The following is an 18,186-nucleotide window of genomic DNA, read 5'->3' as shown; positions in this document are numbered from 1 at the left end:
AAAGTGCTTCTTTGCCCTCTCTGTTGCCGGGTGTCAGGTCCAAGTCAGGTTCAGTGACTTTCCGACGATAAACCAGACTTTTTGACAGTTGTGGTATCCCGGTGCCTCTCCTCTTCACTGTGTCCTTTCTTTCGCCTACGATGTGGCATTTCCTCAGACATCGCCTTTATCGGATCCTTTGGCATCGGATAGATCCATGTAAGTGCACAGCTGTGATTCGACCTCCAGATAAGCGGGGCTGATGGAGTTCTTCATTTCAACTGGTTTCTTCTTTTGAGCTCATTGTATCATAATGTCGCTAGACGGCGTGGCTCTATCTGAGGGACGGGTTTGTTTTCCGCCCATTTCGATTCTCTCCTCGAAGGGGTTAATATGACGACGCACGTAAGCATTTAGGTTGTCTTATTATTTGACTTTCAACCATATATACTGATATTTTAATCGTCCTCTGCATCGCACTGCGTGCGTTTCCACAAAACTGAAGAAGATTGTCAGCTATCTCGAGCCAAAGGAGTTCTAGCTGATGCCTCAAACGGCCCTTGTTTTAAGCGCGTCCCCATCGCCAGGATGTATCGGTCCGTTTATGCTGTTTTGATATCTGGTTGAACATTGCCTGTAGCCGTTGATCTATTTTGTTATAGGACGAGCCGAATTCGTTAAACCACAATTTTTTCATCTTTCTTTGATGTAAAGCTTTATGGGTCCATGGTATTTCATACCTCGATAACGGCTGCGTGGATCAGTTCCGCCCACAGCTACGTGCAAGAGCCTACTTGGGGCTGTTGGTTTTGTCTCGGTACATCATCCGCCAGTAGCATCAGAGCGCTGGGACGTCAATGCCAATGGAATACAGACAACTGCTATAGACGATATACCTGAGGAAGACTTCCTCGCTTTTCCTTTTCTACGTTTCCGATCGTCGGGTCACTTGGTGGGGGCTTCTACGACGTCGACTCTCCGAGGATCATCTCATCGCCCACGTACCTTGCTATCTAGTTCGCTGTCGTCGCTAACCGGTGGTCTTCTCTGGGGATCTTAGTCCAGTCTTAGTCCTTTGCGCCTGGAGCGTCGCTGTTGGTTTTCGCATCCCCTTCACTCGCAATTGGCCATCTGGTTCCCTTTGCCGCGACCACTCCACGGAAAGCAATCGTAACTTCCTCTCCACCATCATATACCTGCGGTCGTTCATCGCGAAGGTATACTTTCCCTTCTGTTGTAGCATTGTGCACGCCCTTTGGCACCGCATATCTCATCTCATATACTACGTTGCCGTACCATTGTCGAATATTATCCATGTCACTCTACTGTGGTTCAATAATACATTAAATTTGTCCACTGCTTTTTACAGTCCGACCACATACGCAAGCTTGCAGCGCCTGACTTTCTCACTCGAACCACAACTGTGACTTGGCCTCAAGCTCACCTTGGTACCACACCTCCCCAACTTCGTCTTTGTAAATTGTGCTTTGAACTTCACGGGCGATGTATACGAGCCCAGAGGCTAGCATCGCTTCCAATAAAGTCAGTAGTTGCGGTATAAATTTGTTTCCGGGTCGGCTCCTCATAGACGATCATTGCTGTATTTCAGAAACCGGGCTTTGAAAACCTGAAGTTCTCCAAGACTCACCTTTCGACTCCCTCAACACCGCCGCCGACGTCCTCAGCCACCAACGGGGTCGCCAGCACGTCGTCGGCAGCTCAACAGCCCACGCAATCAAGAGACGCAACTCACCCATCACGCTTTTTCGCTAGTCCCTCGACCTCATACGGCAATGTCCTCGTCCCAAGCTCAAGCCCACTATCCTCTGAGACCGTTTATCGACCTTACAACTCTCATAGCTCATCTTTTGAGCATGACGTGGCACCAGTCGCTGGAGGAAGCCATAGCGGCCAGTGGGGTATGGCGAGGCCACCGTTTGGCATGGACCCCCTGTCTGCGCCCAGTGGCTTCGTATTGAATGGAAACGCTTCGAACGCGACACTGCGCCGACCTTGGGGTGGAGAGGGCTCAGATGGGGGATATGCGCGAGATGAGGGACCCCCACGCAAGAAATTCAATCGTGGTCCTTCTATTGACCCGACCGACGTCGTGAGTTCGCCAGGCTCACCAGAAATTAGCCGTCTCTCTACGCGGAGGCGAATCACCACAGGCGCACCAGACTCTCTTTCCCTTTCGTCTGATGAGTCTATGCCCGACATCTCAACTGCCTTCGTGGCGCCCTCAAGGTCGCGTATCGTCCGAGAGCGCCCTGGTCACGTCGCGCGTTCATCTGTCGACCAGGCTGATGACCCGAAATTCATCCAGTTCAAGATCACGAACCCTTTAGAAGATGCTTCTCGAGTGCGCGCCGCTTGGGATCAAGCTCATGGCGACTCCAAGCGTGCTACTGATCTACTTGCCGACCCTCGTTGGTCGCCGAGTCAACCACCACCACAAGCACATAATGACCAAGGCCTATTGCGATTCAAGATGACCATGCCAGGCCACGATCCAGCTCGCATACATGCAGCATGGACCTCTGCTAGTGGTGACATCAGAAAGGCTACCGACTACGTGCTGGATTCATCATGGTCGCCGCCATCGAAGTCACCAAGTAAACCTGTAGAAGACCTAGGGAAGGTGAAGGAGATAGACGACGCTAATAAAGCCCAGCGCGCTGCTATTCGCGAGAAGGGGAAAAAATCTGCTATATATGCGAACAGATCATCTATCCTTCCCAGCAAACCTCCAGTCCTTGCTACGACTCCACCCACTGTCAAAGTCGACATCGACCTCACTGCCTCGCCTTTATCCCCCATCATCGCAGCTCGCAGTAAACGTCCCAAACGCTTGGTTCTCGAATCTGATTCGGATCTCACTGAAAGCGAGAAGGAAGAAGATGAACCGGTCGATTCAAGATACAAGCAGGCGCTTGATTATTTCAACAGATCGACACCTGATGCAATCGTTGAACTGACTGGTGCGTCTTTCAGCGTAATCACTCTGTCCACTTAACCGAATACTCGTACAGGTTGCACGAAGGCACAGGCCGAAGCAATTGCAGAGCTCAGGCCGTTCGACTCAGTTGACGATCTCAATGAAAAACTGGGCCAAGGCAAGAAGAAGGCTGGGTCAGTGGGCATTAGCTCTAGATTGTTTGAAGATTGCAGCAGAATCTTCGAGGGATATGATAAGGTCGACAAGATCCTCGAAGATTGCGAGAAGATCGGCGTGCGTCTTAACGATGCGATTGCTCAGTGGGGTGCTGCGATCAAAGGAAAGGGGAAGGAAGACCCAAGTAATCCCATCGAGGTGGAAGAAGGTGCTCTGAGCCTACGGTCGATAGCTTCTATCAAAGGCCGCAAACCCTTGGACTTCATGTCTGACCAACCGTCCTTACTTTCGGATTCCGTTCAACTCAAGGAGTATCAACTCCTCGGTGTCAACTGGCTGAATCTGTTGTACCGCAATAAACTAAGTTGTATATTGGCAGACGAGATGGGTATGTTATACATCGTCATTGTCGCCCACAACTAGTAGTTAACCATACGGTATATTCAGGTCTCGGGAAAACCGTTCAAGTTATCAGTTTCTTCGCGCATCTCAAGGAGAAGGGACAGAAAGGACCTCACCTAATCGTCGTACCGTACGTTCTCGTCAACCAAGCAGCAAGTGCTCTGCTGATTTCTATTTCTTCTAGTTCTTCTACACTTGAGAATTGGTGTCGAGAGTTTGCCCGCTTCGCACCATCAATCTCCGTACAGACCTATTACGCCGGTAAAGAAGAGAGACCACACCTACGCCAAACTCTGAGTGACACTCAAGCGTGCACGAGCGAAACAGGCGAGGGGTGGGAGGTCCTCATAACGACCTACAATTTGGCTCAAGGCGACGAGAAGGATCGCAAGTTCTTTCGACGTATCGAGTGGGACGTGAGTACCTGTTCAGAATTAGTGACATTAGTCCTTCATCTAATCCCGCCTAGTGCTGCGTCTTCGACGAGGGTCATGTTCTGAAGAACTTCCAGTCCCAACGCTACCAGGCACTGCTTAGGTTTGATTCTCGATGGAGGCTCCTTTTGACCGGGACTCCACTACAAAACAACTTGCAAGAGCTTGTGGTAAGTATTCGTGTCTTACATTCGTCCTCGCTAACGCATATATACACTAGTCTCTCATGAACTTCATCCTGCCGGAGCAATTCACCGATGCGATGGGCGAGCTGAGGGCCATCTTCAAGGCCAAAGGTGACTCCAAGGTCACGCTCCTCGCCAAATCGCGAGTGTCAAGAGCAAAGAAGATGATGACACCTTTCGTATTGCGTCGGCGGAAGGACCAAGTGCGCATGGTTCATCCTTTTTTCTTGTCAATGCTGTCTGACAAGCTTCAAATAGGTGCTTAAGGATCTCCCCAAGAAGACGGAGAGGATTGAGTGGTGCGAGATGACTAAGTTACAGAAGAAAATCTACATGGATACCCTTAAGCGCTCGCGCAAGACGATCTTCGACGCTGCTACCGACGCTAAAGCGGCTGAAGATTCTGCACCCACTCCACCGGCTAATGGCCGAGCAAGCAAGGCAGCGCCTAAGAAGGCCAAAGCGAAACCAAAGCCTCGAGGAAAAGACAAGATGTACCTGGAGAACAGCTCCAACGTCCTTATGGATTTGCGCAAGGCCGCGTCGCACCCAATGCTCTTCCGTACTCTGTTCACCGATGATATGCTCTCGTCGATAACTAGGCAGTTACTCAAGGAGCCTGACTTCAAGAAACGCGGAGCCTTATTTGACCTTGTCAAGGAAGATATGTCGGTGATGACAGATGCAGAGCTTCAAATATTTGCCGCCACGTATAAGGTGAGCAGATGAACTTAAGCATGGCCAACTTACTGACACTGACGGTGCCATGAAGTCAACGCGACGATATGTTCAGGACGAGAAGTGTTACGTCGATGCGGGCAAAGTTTCTGTCCTCTTGAAGCTGCTAAAAGGGTATGACGAAGAGGGCCGGAGAGTGTTAATTTTCTCTCAGGTATGGTCTCATTCGGATAAAGGAGGCCCATGCTCATTGCTGGCCCAGTTCACCCAAATCTTGGATATCCTGCAAGCAATTCTCAATCAAAGGCAGATCAAGTTCTTGATCCTCACAGGCTCTACTCCCGTCGATGCTAGACAATCGTTAGTCGACGAGTTCACGGAGGACGAATCCATCAAGGTGTTTTTACTTTCCACGAAAGCGGGTGGCAAGTACATCATATTTCTAGTTTTGTTCTCTCCTTCATTTCATTTATCTTGTAGGAATGGGAATCAATCTTACCGCTGCATCGGTCGTGATAATGTATGCTCCCCGTTTGCCGTTCCCATGGTCCTCAGCTGACGTTCTTTTAGGTTCGACCAGGATTTCAACCCACACAACGATAAGCAAGCGCAGGACCGAGCATACCGAATAGGACAAAAACGAGACGTCGATGTTGTCAAGCTTATCACACGCGGAACTATAGAGGAAGATATGCTAAAATTAGGGCAAACCAAACTAGCATTAGACGAGGCCGTCGCTGGCGACTCAGACGAGAAGGAGGAGACTGCTCAGGAGCGAGAAATCAAGATGTCCCTCATGAACGTTCTACGACAACAACTCGAGCAGGCGCAGGATGATGGGTCGGACATGGACACTGCATAGCTATCCTTATATACTTTGAAGTCTCCGTTGCTTTTTGCTTGAACTATTAGCATTTTGTAATTTAGATACCATGCATTCATCACGATAATTATATGAACCGTGGTCCCAGCCCAAGCATCTAATTGAATACAGCTAGACCTCTGATCAATCTATCAACACCCGCTCGAAAGTAGTCGTTGTCCAGCCCTCGTTCTTTGGAGTCCATCTCGGCTAAAGGGTTGCGAACGACATATTCTATGAAAGGACCGACGTAGATTGACCGCAAGGCCATTCGAAGGGATTCTGCGTTCGGATCGCTGAAGATAACGAATTTGTAACCAGAGACTGTTTCGTACAGATGCAGCTTGTATGTGGAAGTGCGATAATTGGTGAACTGCTCGTCTCTAATCGTGGTTTCAATCGACTGCATTAAAGGTTGAATTATACGGACGCGCACCTCCCGGAGAGCTTCTTGACCATGTTGCGTAGAGACAAGATGACACCGTATACGAGTTTCGCCTCTTCATCAAAGGGCAAGCCGGTGGGAGCCACAGAGGAAGATGCTGAAGGCGCGTTTGTCTGGAGAAGTGCATTGCCTTGGGGCTCTGCGCTATCCCCCACTGCAACCACGACGCCCGACGTCGACGAGAGTGTATTCCGTGGGCTGCTAATCGTTGATCCTGGCACAGCAGGAGACGCGTCCATGCTCTTCGCTGGGGCTATAACCTGACTCACGCCAGGTAATATCCCGCCCTCGACCGCCACCCTCGGTCGCTTCGTGCGATGCCAGTCTTGATAGTAAACGCAAGCGCAATGTCTAATCGGAGCCACGATGAAATGAGCCTCAAGACGGCTTCACTGGAGAACGGGCGCGCCTATCGAATATATAGAGACTGAATATTGTCATTGCTAGACGAAATAGTGGTTTGGTCCAAGGAGACGGTCGAGGTGCAGATGCAAGGCACCTAAGCGCTCGCAACCAGTTCTCGATAGGGCGATAGGAGTACTCTACTCTACTACAAGCAAGAGTAAGTACCGATCTACTACCAAATTCCATAGCCATGTATGGTGTAGTCAAAGGAGTGTCGAGTCTTCTGAAGTGTATATACAAATGTCTAGATTATACATTCCTAATGTCTCCCCGAGCAGGGACCTTCTCATCAAAATCCGCAAATGGGTTGTCGGCCTCGTTGCGAAGAGGTACCGTAGTAAATGCTGGGTCGGGAGGAGTGGGTGCAGTTACGTGCGACGGCATGTAAGCTGCCGGATTGTAAAGTGTAGCACCCATTGGAGGGGGAGTCGTGATTGACAACGCCTATATGAGCGTGGCAGTCAGCTTAGTTGCTAGGCATAGGTAAACAGGAGGGGCTCACAATGCTGTCTCTGAAAACACTAGGCGGCTTGACAATCCATTTTGGTATGAACTGGGTCTGGTCCAGCATTACCCTATCCTCCACGATCCAATGCTGCAAAAGCCTCCTCACTTGCATTCGCCCCTGGGTCCACAAGAATGAGCATACGAAGAATGGACTCAGATATACATCGTCACTTACGATTAGTTTCCAGACGAAGACCGGAATGAAGAACAGCAGTGCGGTACCAGCAAATATCCCAATCCCAACGCCACGAGCCTCGCAGATTATCAGCACTTTAGTGATTGCGTAACGAAGATAATCCCTCACGATAGCATAATGAGCACCGAGGGTGTCGGGGTCTTGGCCTTCATGGATTGCCTTCGCAATGACTGGGACGAGAACGATGGGAACAACAACGATCGATCTTCGCAAAGTTTGAGCACATTGTTGTCATTGTAAGATGATTACATAGCGAGGAACGCACATTAGAGCAAGGGTCAGCCATATCCGCTCGAACAAGGGCTTTGAGTAACGCGAAGCGACCTGCGTTGCTGCCTGGACTCGCTCGTTCCACAGGGTATCAGGTATCTACAAGAATGAATGTCAGTTCAGAACCAAAACCTGATAACTTGAGATGACACTCACGATGCGCTGCAACTCTACAGGCACTGGGATAATGCCCCGCTGGTTTGGCGATAAATACTACTTGTTGTCAGATCATCCAGACTTGCGCGACGGTACGAAGTACTCACAAAGGTCACCTGGTTCTTCCCTCTCTCAAAGTCCGACATTGTCACGATCGAGTGATCCTCTAGGGATTTTGAAGCTAGAAGTGAAAAGACTCTGAAACTCGCAGAGCCAAGTTATCGAACCTGTCGAAGGATGGGAGGAAGGAATGGAAGAGATGGCACCCTGGCACCAGAGAAGGGGAAGGTTGGAAAGTTGACCCACTGCATGGGACCGCTTGTTATGTATGTGTTTCCACGACCGCTGGATATCATAGCAACGAAGATAATGTTAGCTCTGAAGGAATGCGCTGCGACTGCAGGCCAAGAATATAACCGAACATCAAACATTCGGATGACAAATGATGTCTGAATCGTTATGGGACGCATATAGGTTGGTTGCAACAGGTAAGAATAGGTTTACTTTTGAAGATATCATCATTGTTCCATGATCTTCATCATCCCGATAGGCAACCGATATATCGGAAGGGAGAAGTATTCTCGAGTTTGGCCCCATCGAGCTTCACTACTGCTTGGTGTAACGTCCAGATCCCTCCATTCAACATCCAGACCTATTTCCGCCAGGTGGAGCTCGGAAAGATGGGTATACACGTCGTAAAACAATGCGTCTATAAAAATAAGAGAACAGCATCAATTATCGCAACCTAGCAGCGAGGTATTGATGGGAAACACAGACTAGTTGCTCCAAGGCCGTTGAAGAAGCTGAATCGCGATTCTGTGCCGGAGAGGAGATCAGGTAGTGCCTCAAAGAATTTGTGGAGTTCGCCGTAGTCCTCTGAGAATGTGTCTGTGTAGACGACATCAAAACCACCAGTTTGGAGTAGGTCTTCACTCTCAACGAAATCCTGCCACTTTCCCGCTAGAATCCGGACACCCGGTTTCCTGTCCCATCCCAGGCTTTTCATATGTGCCAAGACATCAGGATGGGGTTCTATGATGACATGCTGGGAAGGAGGTACTGAGAGTTGCTGAAAAAGAGTGTCGATCTATCATGGCGTGTTACTAACGGGACCGGGGTGAAAGCGAAGAAGCCTACTATCCCAAGACCGAAGCCAACGTTGAGGATTTTCAGACCTTGATCGAAGTTGGGATGGTCTTCGCAGAGCCGGTTCACGGTCTCCCCCATGATCTCGCGCTCCCAGCCCATCATGACACCTACTTCTTCTCCTCCATCCATTTGGAGCAGGCATATCTCCTGCCCCCCGGCGTCTGTTGTATACCGCAGCTTGGAAGACAAGAATGCATCAGTGGATCCCGCGGCCGACTCGTCCGTTGACCGGAGGATAAGAGAAGATGCGGGTTCGGAGTGATGTTTTTTGGATAACAAGGCGAGCAGCATTTCTGTAAATCCATCAGAAAACCAGTACCTTGGTTTCGGTCCAGGGAAGAATATACCTGAGCGTATTCCAGCATCCCGAATCAAGGTGTATAATTTTTCATCATTTAGAGATAGTGCAACTTCTCCTGCGGTTATCTTCTCATTATCCACTGATCATGCCCTGTCCCGGTCAGCTGGGAAGCGAGAAGAACTGGCCGTCGAAGCGCGCCTACCAGCATTCCATATTGCACCTTTCCCTAGCAACATCTTGGCCAAGTCAAAATCCTCTTTGTGAACTGCAGCGTGCAGTGCAGACAAGCCCTCGTCTTCTGTTTGGTACCACAAGGGTGCACCAGCATCGATCAAGCTGTTTATCTTCTCCAAAGGTTCGTCCTGAAGGATCGCATCAATCAGGAGTTGTCCCAGGTCTGTCAGGACCTTGATGTCCTCCGGGGAGGCTTCACTGTCGTCCATGTGTGCTCGTCGAAAGCAAAGTCGCGACCACAGTGACAGGGGCTTGAGGAGGCCCACGTGATGGGATCATGGCCCCTGAGCCTTCCTGAGAATAGGAGAAAGGGAATCTGAAAAAGTTATACCAGGTTATACCCTTGAAATTACATGTCCTCGCCAAGTCCTCGCACTCTAAGGACTCTGGTACCTGGACTTCATTTTGTCTGAATCCAACCATCTCGGAGGAAGATTGCTGCCGCTGCACCGCGTTGATGCAGATGAGTCACCCACTCCGGCATCATCTGCTTAATGTGTATGGTTGATTGGCCGTGAGCGCAAGCCTATAAAGCGGGTCTATCATCATGCACTGAAGTTCAATGGCTGATATCCCTCACTTCACGCTGAATGATGGTAACAAGATACCCTCTGTCGGAATTGGGTTGGTGAATTCTCACTGATGTACACGGAATTTCGATCCTGAAGCCACGCGTTTCTAGATGCTGGATGGGTATCCCTGGAGGAGCAGAACGCGTCTATAATATGTGCTTGAAAGCGCTGAAGGTCAGGTCATTGCCGTCCAAAGGCTAATCCACCGTCTTACTCGCTGAATGTTCACCGCAGAATGGATATCGCCTGATAGATACGGTACGACAAGCTCGCGGATCGTTGATTGACTAGCACTGACAAGCGATGCACCTAGGCTAATGGATACGGTATGCAATCAGTAGCACGCACGATAGTGTCTGACATCAACCTCTCTATTCTAGGCAACGAAAAGCAAGTTGGCCAGGCAGTTCGCGACTCTGGGATCCCCAGAGAAGACATCTACGTTACTACCAAGCTCCCGTATGTATATGACTCCCTGATCAAATGTTACCCGATCATCGATGATTGATTATTCCCTAAGGAACAACGATCACCATCGAGTGCAAGAGTCGTTCGATGAATCTCTTCGGAGCCTTGGTTTGGATTACATTGATCTATATCTCATGCACTGGCCGCAGGCGTGCATCAGCGCTGTGTCCATGGCGGACCCAGATGCAGTCATCCCGCCCCCTGGGGAATCACCTACCTTCATCGAGACATGGCGAGACATGGAAAAGCTTCTCGCCACCGGTATGTACACTCATGACGTTTGAGCGCGGGGAGACATTTAACGGTCCTACGTTGCAGGTAAGGTCAGAAGTATTGGCATATCCAACTTCTCTGTGAGGACTCTGAATGAGTTACTTCCACATTGCCAAGTTGTCCCTGCCGTCAACCAAGTTGAACTTCACCCTTGTCTACCCTCGATAGAGTTGAAGAAGCTCTGCGACGATAAAGGCATACTCCTAGAGGCATATTCTCCGTTGGGTACGTCTGGTTTTCCATGTAACAGCATAACCACCTGACATAGCTTGATAGGTCAGAAGACTACATTGTTACACGAAAGCCCCATCATCCGTGAGATTGGGGAGAGGCTCGGTGCTACACCCGCCCAAGTGGTTCTCAGTTGGGATGTTCAGCGGGGAACCGCGGTGGTAGCTAAAACGGAGACCGAGTCACGGATGAAGGAGAACATTACGGTGCGAGGAGCAAGCAATCTGGTATACTCTGCGCTGACACCTAATGTCCTTCAAAACGAATAATTAGATTGTTCAACTCTCGGAAGCAGACATGGAGGCCTTAAATGGGATGCACAAGCTGCCAGGGCTGCACCGATCTCTTGTTTGGGTTAGGGACACCGACGAAGTTTTTGGATGGAAATACAAATGGCTTGGCTGGGATATTGGGCAAGGGGGATTTGTCCCGTAGGATTGTTTATGTAGTGTTTTCTGTGTGTCTGTAGCTCCGATGACAACGGAACGATTGTTTTACGATTCATTACCATTACCCCAAGGTTACAAAAGGATTGCGATGGGTGTCGAATTGCCAAAGCTCAGGCTGTATCGAGTTCATCCTCTCCACACAGCTGGGCCCGGGATCGTATAGTTAGTTGTGCTCGCTTGAGCGTAAACATCTATGGTGACACCAGGGTCAGACCTATACGAGACCATCAGCTAAGGCTCTACCCCAAATATCAGGAGAACCATTGATACGCACTTTTGGTAAGCACCAGGGAATTTGACGAGGTAGCTGCCGGATGGCTGGGCGCTGCCGCTACCAGTAAGAACGAGTTGCGCGCACTCGGGGTAGAATTGAGGTTGGTTCGACGTATGGATGGCTAGCAGCTATGGTAGATGAAATTAAGCGACAGTAATAAAATGAGGGTTGGACGATTAAAACGCACTTCGTGTCGTATCATGTACTCCCCAGGAGCCAAGGACGCAGGAATGGTCGTGGTCCAAGTATTCCCGTTGTTCACAAGTTCGCCCTGGGCCCACGATCCAGTGGATAGCGTTCCTGACAGAAGACCCGCCTCTTCAATCTTGAACTGCAACGATTGAGTCAATTTCAACCGGCACGAAGGTTTGAGGGACGAAGCGTACCCAGGAGAGCGAAGACGCGATTGCTGATGTACAACTACCGGGGCATTTTGCCATGTAAACCATTACAGCTATAATAGACGATACTTGACTTTGTGACCGATTCACTCTCAAAACAGTCTGATACTCACGACCAACGGTATGCGGCCATTGGTTCCAGGTCGCCTTGATCTGTGAGCCCGCTGGTACTGTCGCCGAAAGCTGGCCCGATCCTAAGGACGAACCGTCGACGTTGCAAGCGATGTTTGGGTCTAGAGGGTCGGTGATAGGATTGTAGGTGTCCCATTCGCGCTGAGAGATGTTACAAGGGCAAATCGAACTTGGAGAATGATGTGCATGTACCTGGATTGACTTTTGACCAGTCGGCGGGTTGTAGGCCAAGAAGCTAGATATTCTGTTAGTGAACGATTTCCCAGTAGAGAGCGATTTGCAAACCCCGGGTAAGTAGTCCCTCTGATGGTATAACTGAGGACTCCCCCGTGACAAGCGACCTAAACATTTCATAAAAAATGCGACTACAAAGGTAAAACAGGGAGCATACCCGAGTCACAGCGGCAGCTAGCACAACCAAGGATTTCAACAACATGATGATGTTTTGACCAAGTCGTAGCGTTATCTGCCACATGTCAACTTCTTATACCTTGCGCCTTTGGATTGGATGAGCGTAAACGGTAAGAACTTCACTTCGACGAGGATAATCATCGGTCTGCAAGGAAAACTCTCGGAAGGATATACAAAGAGTATCTGAGCTTCTGAAAGGCCGGTCCGTTCCACGCGCAGTTACTGTTGGCCACTTGAATAGACAGAACATATGCTCGGGTGCACTTACGTATCGCAGAAGAAGTGGTTTGGCATGGAGCTCCATACGCAACCGGTAGACGGTAGTTTGGGGGTCAAGTTTTGGTCTTCGTAAGATCGTAAATGGGGAAGCTGAGGGGTAATCCTCCGAGGGAAGCTTCAAGAGCAGGCTAAACGAGTATTGCGCAAAACGCACGGGATAATCTCGCAGAGCGTATATTCCGAAACATAAGTAGATAGTACATAATAACTGTATAATCCCTGCTCAGCATTTGTGGCATCAGCAACCGATACAAGGAGTCCATACCAGAAAAAGGCATCCTAATCGTCTTCATGAATAATAATCCTGGGTTCCTGTATGATTGCCACTGGCGTAGCTGGCTCCTCCATCGCTGAGGACGATGGCTGAGGACCGTCAACATCCTCCGGACCTTCCCCTGTGGACTCATCATCGCTCTCCTCTCCAGGCTTCTTAAAGACCAATTCCTTTCCATTCACAAGGCGCCGCTTCTTTATTGGCGCATCAGATCCTCGTTCACCACTACCATCCTCCTTTGAGTTGTGATCCTTGTCTTGTCCCTTCCCCTTCGCGCGTTCTTTCTTCTTCTGTCTCTTCGCCCGATTCTTGGATGTTTTGGCTTCTGCTATGGCCTCTGCCTCCTTACGCTTCCGCTCAAATTCAGCAATTTCGGCTTCCTATTGCAATATTGCTGTTAGCCTGTTAACGACAACTCAATAGTAGGTTTATATACCTTCTTCGTAGTCTCCTCGATGAGTTTTAGCCTTTCGTATTCTCGTCTTCTGCTGGCCTTGTAGACGTGGAACTCTCCGCTACCAGCACCAGCACTCGAACCTTGTATGTTTTTCATCATCTCTCTGGGAGGTCGGATGGTCTTCTCCTTTGGCGGCGCAGGGACATGGGCAGGCTTTGCTGGATCCTTGAGTAGCTTCTCGAGTTGGTGCCGCTGTTTCTCAACCGCGGTGAGGACATGGCGGTTGGTGGAGGTGGAGGCCGTCGGTGTGGGTGTTGGGGAAGGAGAAGCCATTACTGAGTTAGCATTTGTGATTGTGAGATAACGATGCTGAGTGTGGGAACAGTTAAGAGCTGCCCCTAATATCTGGCCATGCACTTCTCATTATACTTTACGTGTAGGCACTAGTAGCATATAATGATTGTTGGAATGCAATAATCTCTGATGCTGTATTGGAATCCCATGATCACCCTCAAATGGGTTTTCGCGCTGGCGAACAGAAGTTTGGATTTTGAAGCCCCTGCCAAATAAGATCGTGTCGCGAGCGCCTCCTCGCCTTTCTGACCAGAACATATGACATGCACAAGAAGCACAATGCGCAACGGCAACATATCATATACTCAGTACGAGCGCATCTTCGTGAACATTGACTGGAACCTGATTTGCTGACTTCAATCGCAGTTCGATGCCTTGCTCTTTCAGCTTTTCGTGCTGTCCTACTTCATGTCGCCCTCGCTGTGGTCGCTGCTGCTGCGTATCGTCTACCAGTTCCAATGCACGCGACCGAAGGACTTCGAGTCATCCAGGTCGCTGCGTTTCTGCTTCCTGGGAGCCATATTCTTCAATGCGAGTAGCGTGTGGCACCACGCACGAGATGGGGCGTCGGAAGGAAGGGCCATTATTCTTGACTTCGTCGGGATGTGTACGTTTCTATCCTAGATTTACTGAACGAACCGATACTGACATTGCGCAGCATTCACGCCGTCAAAACTACAACTGCTTTCCCTGGACTTCATCATCATATTCCTGCAACTTGTCCTTGCGAACATTGCCTACGAACAACACCTCTGCGAGACGGAGGGGGAGGAAGACATGCTGCTACCCTTACAACCCCCACCTTCACCGATTTCCACCGAGGCTATCTACTCGTCCCCGACGGACGACCCTAAATGCGCAGCACCGCCAATCCCCCAGTCTCCATACGTGCTCGACCTCCGTCTCTCGTCCACCATGACGAGACTTCGGCACCCTTCGCCACGGCGGATCAACGCGGACAACATGCTACCCCTCCCTAATACTACATCATGGCCGCCGCTGCCGCTGCCAGCAAGCTTTCAGGTGCTCATGCGCTCTACTGCTCGAGTGCGGAGGGCAGGTAGACAGACTCGGAATCGTGATGGACCCGTTGGTGATACCCCGGAAACTAATAGCATGGAAGGAAGAATGCCCGGTACTTTGGATGTTCAAGCCACATAATCGTTCAGTTATTTTAGACATTTTCTTGTGTACTGTAAGGCCGTGTAATCCATCCCCCACGCAGTGCTTCCATGGATGATCAATGACTTCTACAGGCTGACAACCGAATCTCATTTACGACGCATCTGAAGTCCTGTGAGACGTGTGGAGTTCAAGGGAAAATTCTAGGACGTACGGCTTCTTTAACGCATTGGCTGAACTTGGCAAACTCAGCCTGGCAAGCATCCTTTCTAATATCGGTGTAAACGCCGAGAATGCATTTCCCGTATGCCGATGCCTGCACGCTACAGGTGACCGTCGAGTGAAGAGCAAGCCGACTCAGTGGCTTAGAGGCAGTTGTCCTGGGCGACGACATGGCGGTCGGAAGAGCCTGTTTCTGGCACGTGCTCACAGAATTCAGGAGCGGTTAGGAGTCGCCAGGGATCTTCGTCGTATCAAGTAGACGAATACTTGAACCCATTCATTAGTGATACATACATTGATAGGACAAAGTGATTGAACATGTCCGTAATGAAACTTGAAACGCGCCAGCGACTGGTCGGAAAGAAGGTGTAAAACAACAGTACATAATGAACATTAGAAAGGGAAAAGATGAAGGATAACAGGATAACATTGAACAGCAAACAACCCTTTAAGAGATAATCATCTTGTATAACTGATTCTGAAGGTTATATGAAAATGGAGAAACACGCATGCGCTTAATCTTGAACTCACATTCGGGGGAAAGAGGGAAGGATCCGCGGAGAAATACTTAGTCCATATCCATCTCCATCTCCATGCCGTCCCACGTATCTTGCTTCTTCTCTTCATCTTCCTCCTTGACGCTGAATCCAATACTGAATTCATCGTCCTCGCCCTTCCAGTTCCTTCTACCACGTCCAGCAAAGCCTAATCCATCAACATCTACTTCCACGCTTTCGTCCTCATCCATACTAGCAGAGTCAGATCTGGAGCGCTGGGATGGCGACGACCGAGAAATCGAGCGCAACGAAGATCGAGGCAAAGACCATCCTCCTCCTCCTCCATCTGCTGATCGAGTATAATAGGAATGCGACGCCGAGCCCGAAGTCGACCGAATTCCTGACTGTGATGGGCCGTGAATTCCGTGACCGATCGCAACCGGACTGTAAGGCGAACCCCACGAATCAGCACTCGCGCTGACAGTGCGATACGTCGTAAAAGCGCTGTTGTTATTCGGCACTGGCACTGGCCGAGTTTGTGCATTGGTCGTGGTGGATACACCAACAAGTCCGGGGCGGACTTGGGTGATGCTACCAGAGACTGCAGCCGATGCGGGAATGGAGTAGTCGTGAAGCCGCGGACCTGTCGATCCAGCACGCGTTATCGAACCCAAAGCGCTAGCGGCGGGGACAGAGCTTGAAATGGGACGAGTCGGCTCATGGGTAGACGTCGCACCCGGAGCATTCTCCGGTGGCGGAGGTTGTGCTACTGGACTGCCAGAAAGGAATGCTGGCCAGAGAGAGCGATCATCGGGCAAGGACGTCCCAGTAGCGCCCGGCGACATGTGGGACAAAATTGCTGCGGCCTAATAACAGTAAGCAGCCATTACGATGGTTTTGACTGTGCAGACGTACCTCCAGCAACTGTACTTGCTGATGTTTGCTCAGCACAAACTTGGAAGCCTCGCGCCATTGCGGGGTATGCTCCCAGCGATGCTTGATTAGGCACGAAGGATGTCTGTATATCTTTGAACAGCTCTCGCATTTGTAGTCCATACCCCGCTTCTTGCCATTCTTGCCAATGGTGATAGGAGTAGCCAAAGCGCTGTTCAGGTTATCCGGGACGGAAGTTGACAAAGCGGTATCTGAGTCATGCTGACGATCCCCAATAACGGCCACCGGGTAGGAATCTTCTAGAGGCGAAGCCAACGCCGTGTCGGTCGAGGTTGAGAGCGAAAGAGAGGCCAACGATAGGGCCGTTAGACTTCTACGATAGCATAACGTTGTTCGTCAGAATCGTAGCCTACGCAAAATATTACACTTACGATGGTCTTGCCGCTGCGTCCCTCGCATCGCTCAATCGTCTGCGCGCCTTCCCTGTCGAGGCCAGCCGTCTATGTTGCTTTGTGGTACCTCCGTTACTAACCCCCAAGCTTCCACCACGGCCTACAGACGTCGAGAGCGAATCGTCGCCACTTGAGGCCTGCTGGTCTTGAGGGACAGGTATCGGTGCTGCGCTCGCCGCAGCCACAGACAGCGAAAGTAAACTCAACGCAGAGCGTTGCTGCTACCCATGAGCATCAGTTTCGCTGAAGGGGTCGACGACGACCGTGAAAGCGACTGACCGAGCTCGGAGATTCAGACATGGCGAGGTTGATGATTCTGCAAGAATGGATTCGACTAACATGTGGTGTAAGGAAGAAAGGGAAGTTATAGATTCATGACAGCAGTTTATGAGAAACGGGACAATTTAGAAGGCCATTGTCGCTCTCGAAATGTCTTGCTGAAGAACCCGGAAATAGCAGTAACTGGCGGGCGCCTATGCAGGTTATGCGAAATTGCACAAACGCCAAGCAATTTTCCCACGGCCCAAAGATTGAGCCTCTCGTACAGAGTTAAGATATATAATGCACATCAGTACATGCCAAAACTCTCAACAGATGCATGGAATTTATTGAACATTCTTCATGAATTTTCCGAAAATCCTTTAATGATCTCGTCGTGAGATTATTTGTGTCACAGGTTACGCGTGAGTCTGCGTGTGACTCCCCGCGTCCATCCTCCACCACGACCACGAACATATGCCCCTGGTTCTCTAATCTTTATTGATCTCGCTGTTCAACGCCAGACTGCAAATTGGACATCTCCTACCATAGCAGCCGGAACCCCATGTCCCCTCGGAAGTCCAGATTACAACACCCAACCTCCCAAATTTCATGAAACACCTTGACCTTACTCAGAACCACACATTATGCACTTACCCGTATGATACTGTGTAGTCATCCCTGAATACAATTTCTTCCTTCGTGAAACTTTGATAAATGATCTCTTGATGCATTGTCGTAGAAGGTTATCTTATCTTATCGCGACCAGAGTTTGGTGACCGAAGAGTTTGATCCCGCCCGCTCGGCAGCCCACAACCTCGGCGCTTCGACCCTAAGCGTGTCGCGCCTCCCCCCACTGCTCCTGCTTTTTTGCGGGCTATATCATGCTTTGAGAACCCACGACGATC

General features: G+C 50.0%; 9 protein-coding genes across 9 annotated transcripts; 3 read left to right on the top strand and 6 right to left on the bottom strand.

Annotated features, from left to right (window-relative positions):
- Window positions 1-1,482: 1,482 nt before the first annotated feature.
- Window positions 1,483-5,655, top strand: PC9H_007854 (uncharacterized protein; the record flags this gene model as incomplete). Its single annotated transcript, XM_036777379.1, has 12 exons — window positions 1,483-1,521; window positions 1,589-2,960; window positions 3,012-3,482; window positions 3,542-3,626; window positions 3,681-3,912; window positions 3,966-4,100; window positions 4,151-4,318; window positions 4,374-4,832; window positions 4,888-5,007; window positions 5,056-5,215; window positions 5,274-5,313; window positions 5,364-5,655. The coding sequence occupies 12 exons, from the start codon at window positions 1,483-1,485 to the stop codon at window positions 5,653-5,655; spliced, it is 3,573 nt and encodes a 1,190-aa protein (XP_036630999.1).
- Window positions 5,656-5,773: 118 nt separating this feature from the next.
- On the bottom strand, window positions 5,774-6,697 carry BET5 (TRAPP subunit bet5; the record flags this gene model as incomplete). The annotated part of the gene is made up of 4 exons (XM_036777378.1): window positions 5,774-6,038; window positions 6,092-6,314; window positions 6,366-6,451; window positions 6,600-6,697. 4 exons carry the CDS (start codon window positions 6,695-6,697, stop codon window positions 5,774-5,776), a joined length of 672 nt encoding a protein of 223 aa, XP_036630998.1.
- A 57-nt stretch (window positions 6,698-6,754) lies between these two features.
- PC9H_007852 (uncharacterized protein) lies at window positions 6,755-7,780 on the bottom strand (the record flags this gene model as incomplete). The annotated part of the gene is made up of 7 exons (XM_036777377.1): window positions 6,755-6,949; window positions 7,008-7,130; window positions 7,188-7,265; window positions 7,317-7,413; window positions 7,474-7,577; window positions 7,635-7,691; window positions 7,742-7,780. The coding sequence occupies 7 exons, from the start codon at window positions 7,778-7,780 to the stop codon at window positions 6,755-6,757; spliced, it is 693 nt and encodes a 230-aa protein (XP_036630997.1).
- Window positions 7,781-8,152: 372 nt separating this feature from the next.
- On the bottom strand, window positions 8,153-9,527 carry RMT2 (Arginine N-methyltransferase 2; the record flags this gene model as incomplete). The annotated part of the gene is made up of 5 exons (XM_036777376.1): window positions 8,153-8,343; window positions 8,412-8,721; window positions 8,772-9,076; window positions 9,131-9,223; window positions 9,287-9,527. The coding sequence occupies 5 exons, from the start codon at window positions 9,525-9,527 to the stop codon at window positions 8,153-8,155; spliced, it is 1,140 nt and encodes a 379-aa protein (XP_036630996.1).
- Window positions 9,528-9,880: 353 nt separating this feature from the next.
- Window positions 9,881-11,131, top strand: PC9H_007850 (uncharacterized protein; the record flags this gene model as incomplete). Its single annotated transcript, XM_036777375.1, has 8 exons — window positions 9,881-9,942; window positions 10,001-10,064; window positions 10,125-10,148; window positions 10,204-10,216; window positions 10,271-10,349; window positions 10,411-10,619; window positions 10,677-10,865; window positions 10,908-11,131. 8 exons carry the CDS (start codon window positions 9,881-9,883, stop codon window positions 11,129-11,131), a joined length of 864 nt encoding a protein of 287 aa, XP_036630995.1.
- A 306-nt stretch (window positions 11,132-11,437) lies between these two features.
- On the bottom strand, window positions 11,438-12,593 carry PC9H_007849 (uncharacterized protein; the record flags this gene model as incomplete). The annotated part of the gene is made up of 8 exons (XM_036777374.1): window positions 11,438-11,525; window positions 11,586-11,713; window positions 11,773-11,916; window positions 11,972-12,039; window positions 12,100-12,259; window positions 12,311-12,353; window positions 12,404-12,459; window positions 12,510-12,593. The coding sequence occupies 8 exons, from the start codon at window positions 12,591-12,593 to the stop codon at window positions 11,438-11,440; spliced, it is 771 nt and encodes a 256-aa protein (XP_036630994.1).
- A 494-nt stretch (window positions 12,594-13,087) lies between these two features.
- On the bottom strand, window positions 13,088-13,812 carry PC9H_007848 (uncharacterized protein; the record flags this gene model as incomplete). Its single annotated transcript, XM_036777373.1, has 2 exons — window positions 13,088-13,462; window positions 13,519-13,812. The coding sequence occupies 2 exons, from the start codon at window positions 13,810-13,812 to the stop codon at window positions 13,088-13,090; spliced, it is 669 nt and encodes a 222-aa protein (XP_036630993.1).
- Window positions 13,813-14,096: 284 nt separating this feature from the next.
- On the top strand, window positions 14,097-14,994 carry PC9H_007847 (uncharacterized protein; the record flags this gene model as incomplete). Its single annotated transcript, XM_036777372.1, has 4 exons — window positions 14,097-14,141; window positions 14,200-14,440; window positions 14,492-14,893; window positions 14,957-14,994. 4 exons carry the CDS (start codon window positions 14,097-14,099, stop codon window positions 14,992-14,994), a joined length of 726 nt encoding a protein of 241 aa, XP_036630992.1.
- A 751-nt stretch (window positions 14,995-15,745) lies between these two features.
- On the bottom strand, window positions 15,746-17,320 carry PC9H_007846 (uncharacterized protein; the record flags this gene model as incomplete). The annotated part of the gene is made up of 4 exons (XM_036777371.1): window positions 15,746-16,540; window positions 16,590-16,941; window positions 17,000-17,241; window positions 17,300-17,320. The coding sequence occupies 4 exons, from the start codon at window positions 17,318-17,320 to the stop codon at window positions 15,746-15,748; spliced, it is 1,410 nt and encodes a 469-aa protein (XP_036630991.1).
- Window positions 17,321-18,186: the final 866 nt, after the last annotated feature.

The sequence above is a fragment of the Pleurotus ostreatus genome (assembly GCF_014466165.1).
Source record: "Pleurotus ostreatus strain PC9 chromosome Unknown scaffold_5, whole genome shotgun sequence".
NCBI lineage: Eukaryota > Fungi > Basidiomycota > Agaricomycetes > Agaricales > Pleurotaceae > Pleurotus > Pleurotus ostreatus.
This window is presented reverse-complemented; position numbering and strand designations above follow the sequence as displayed.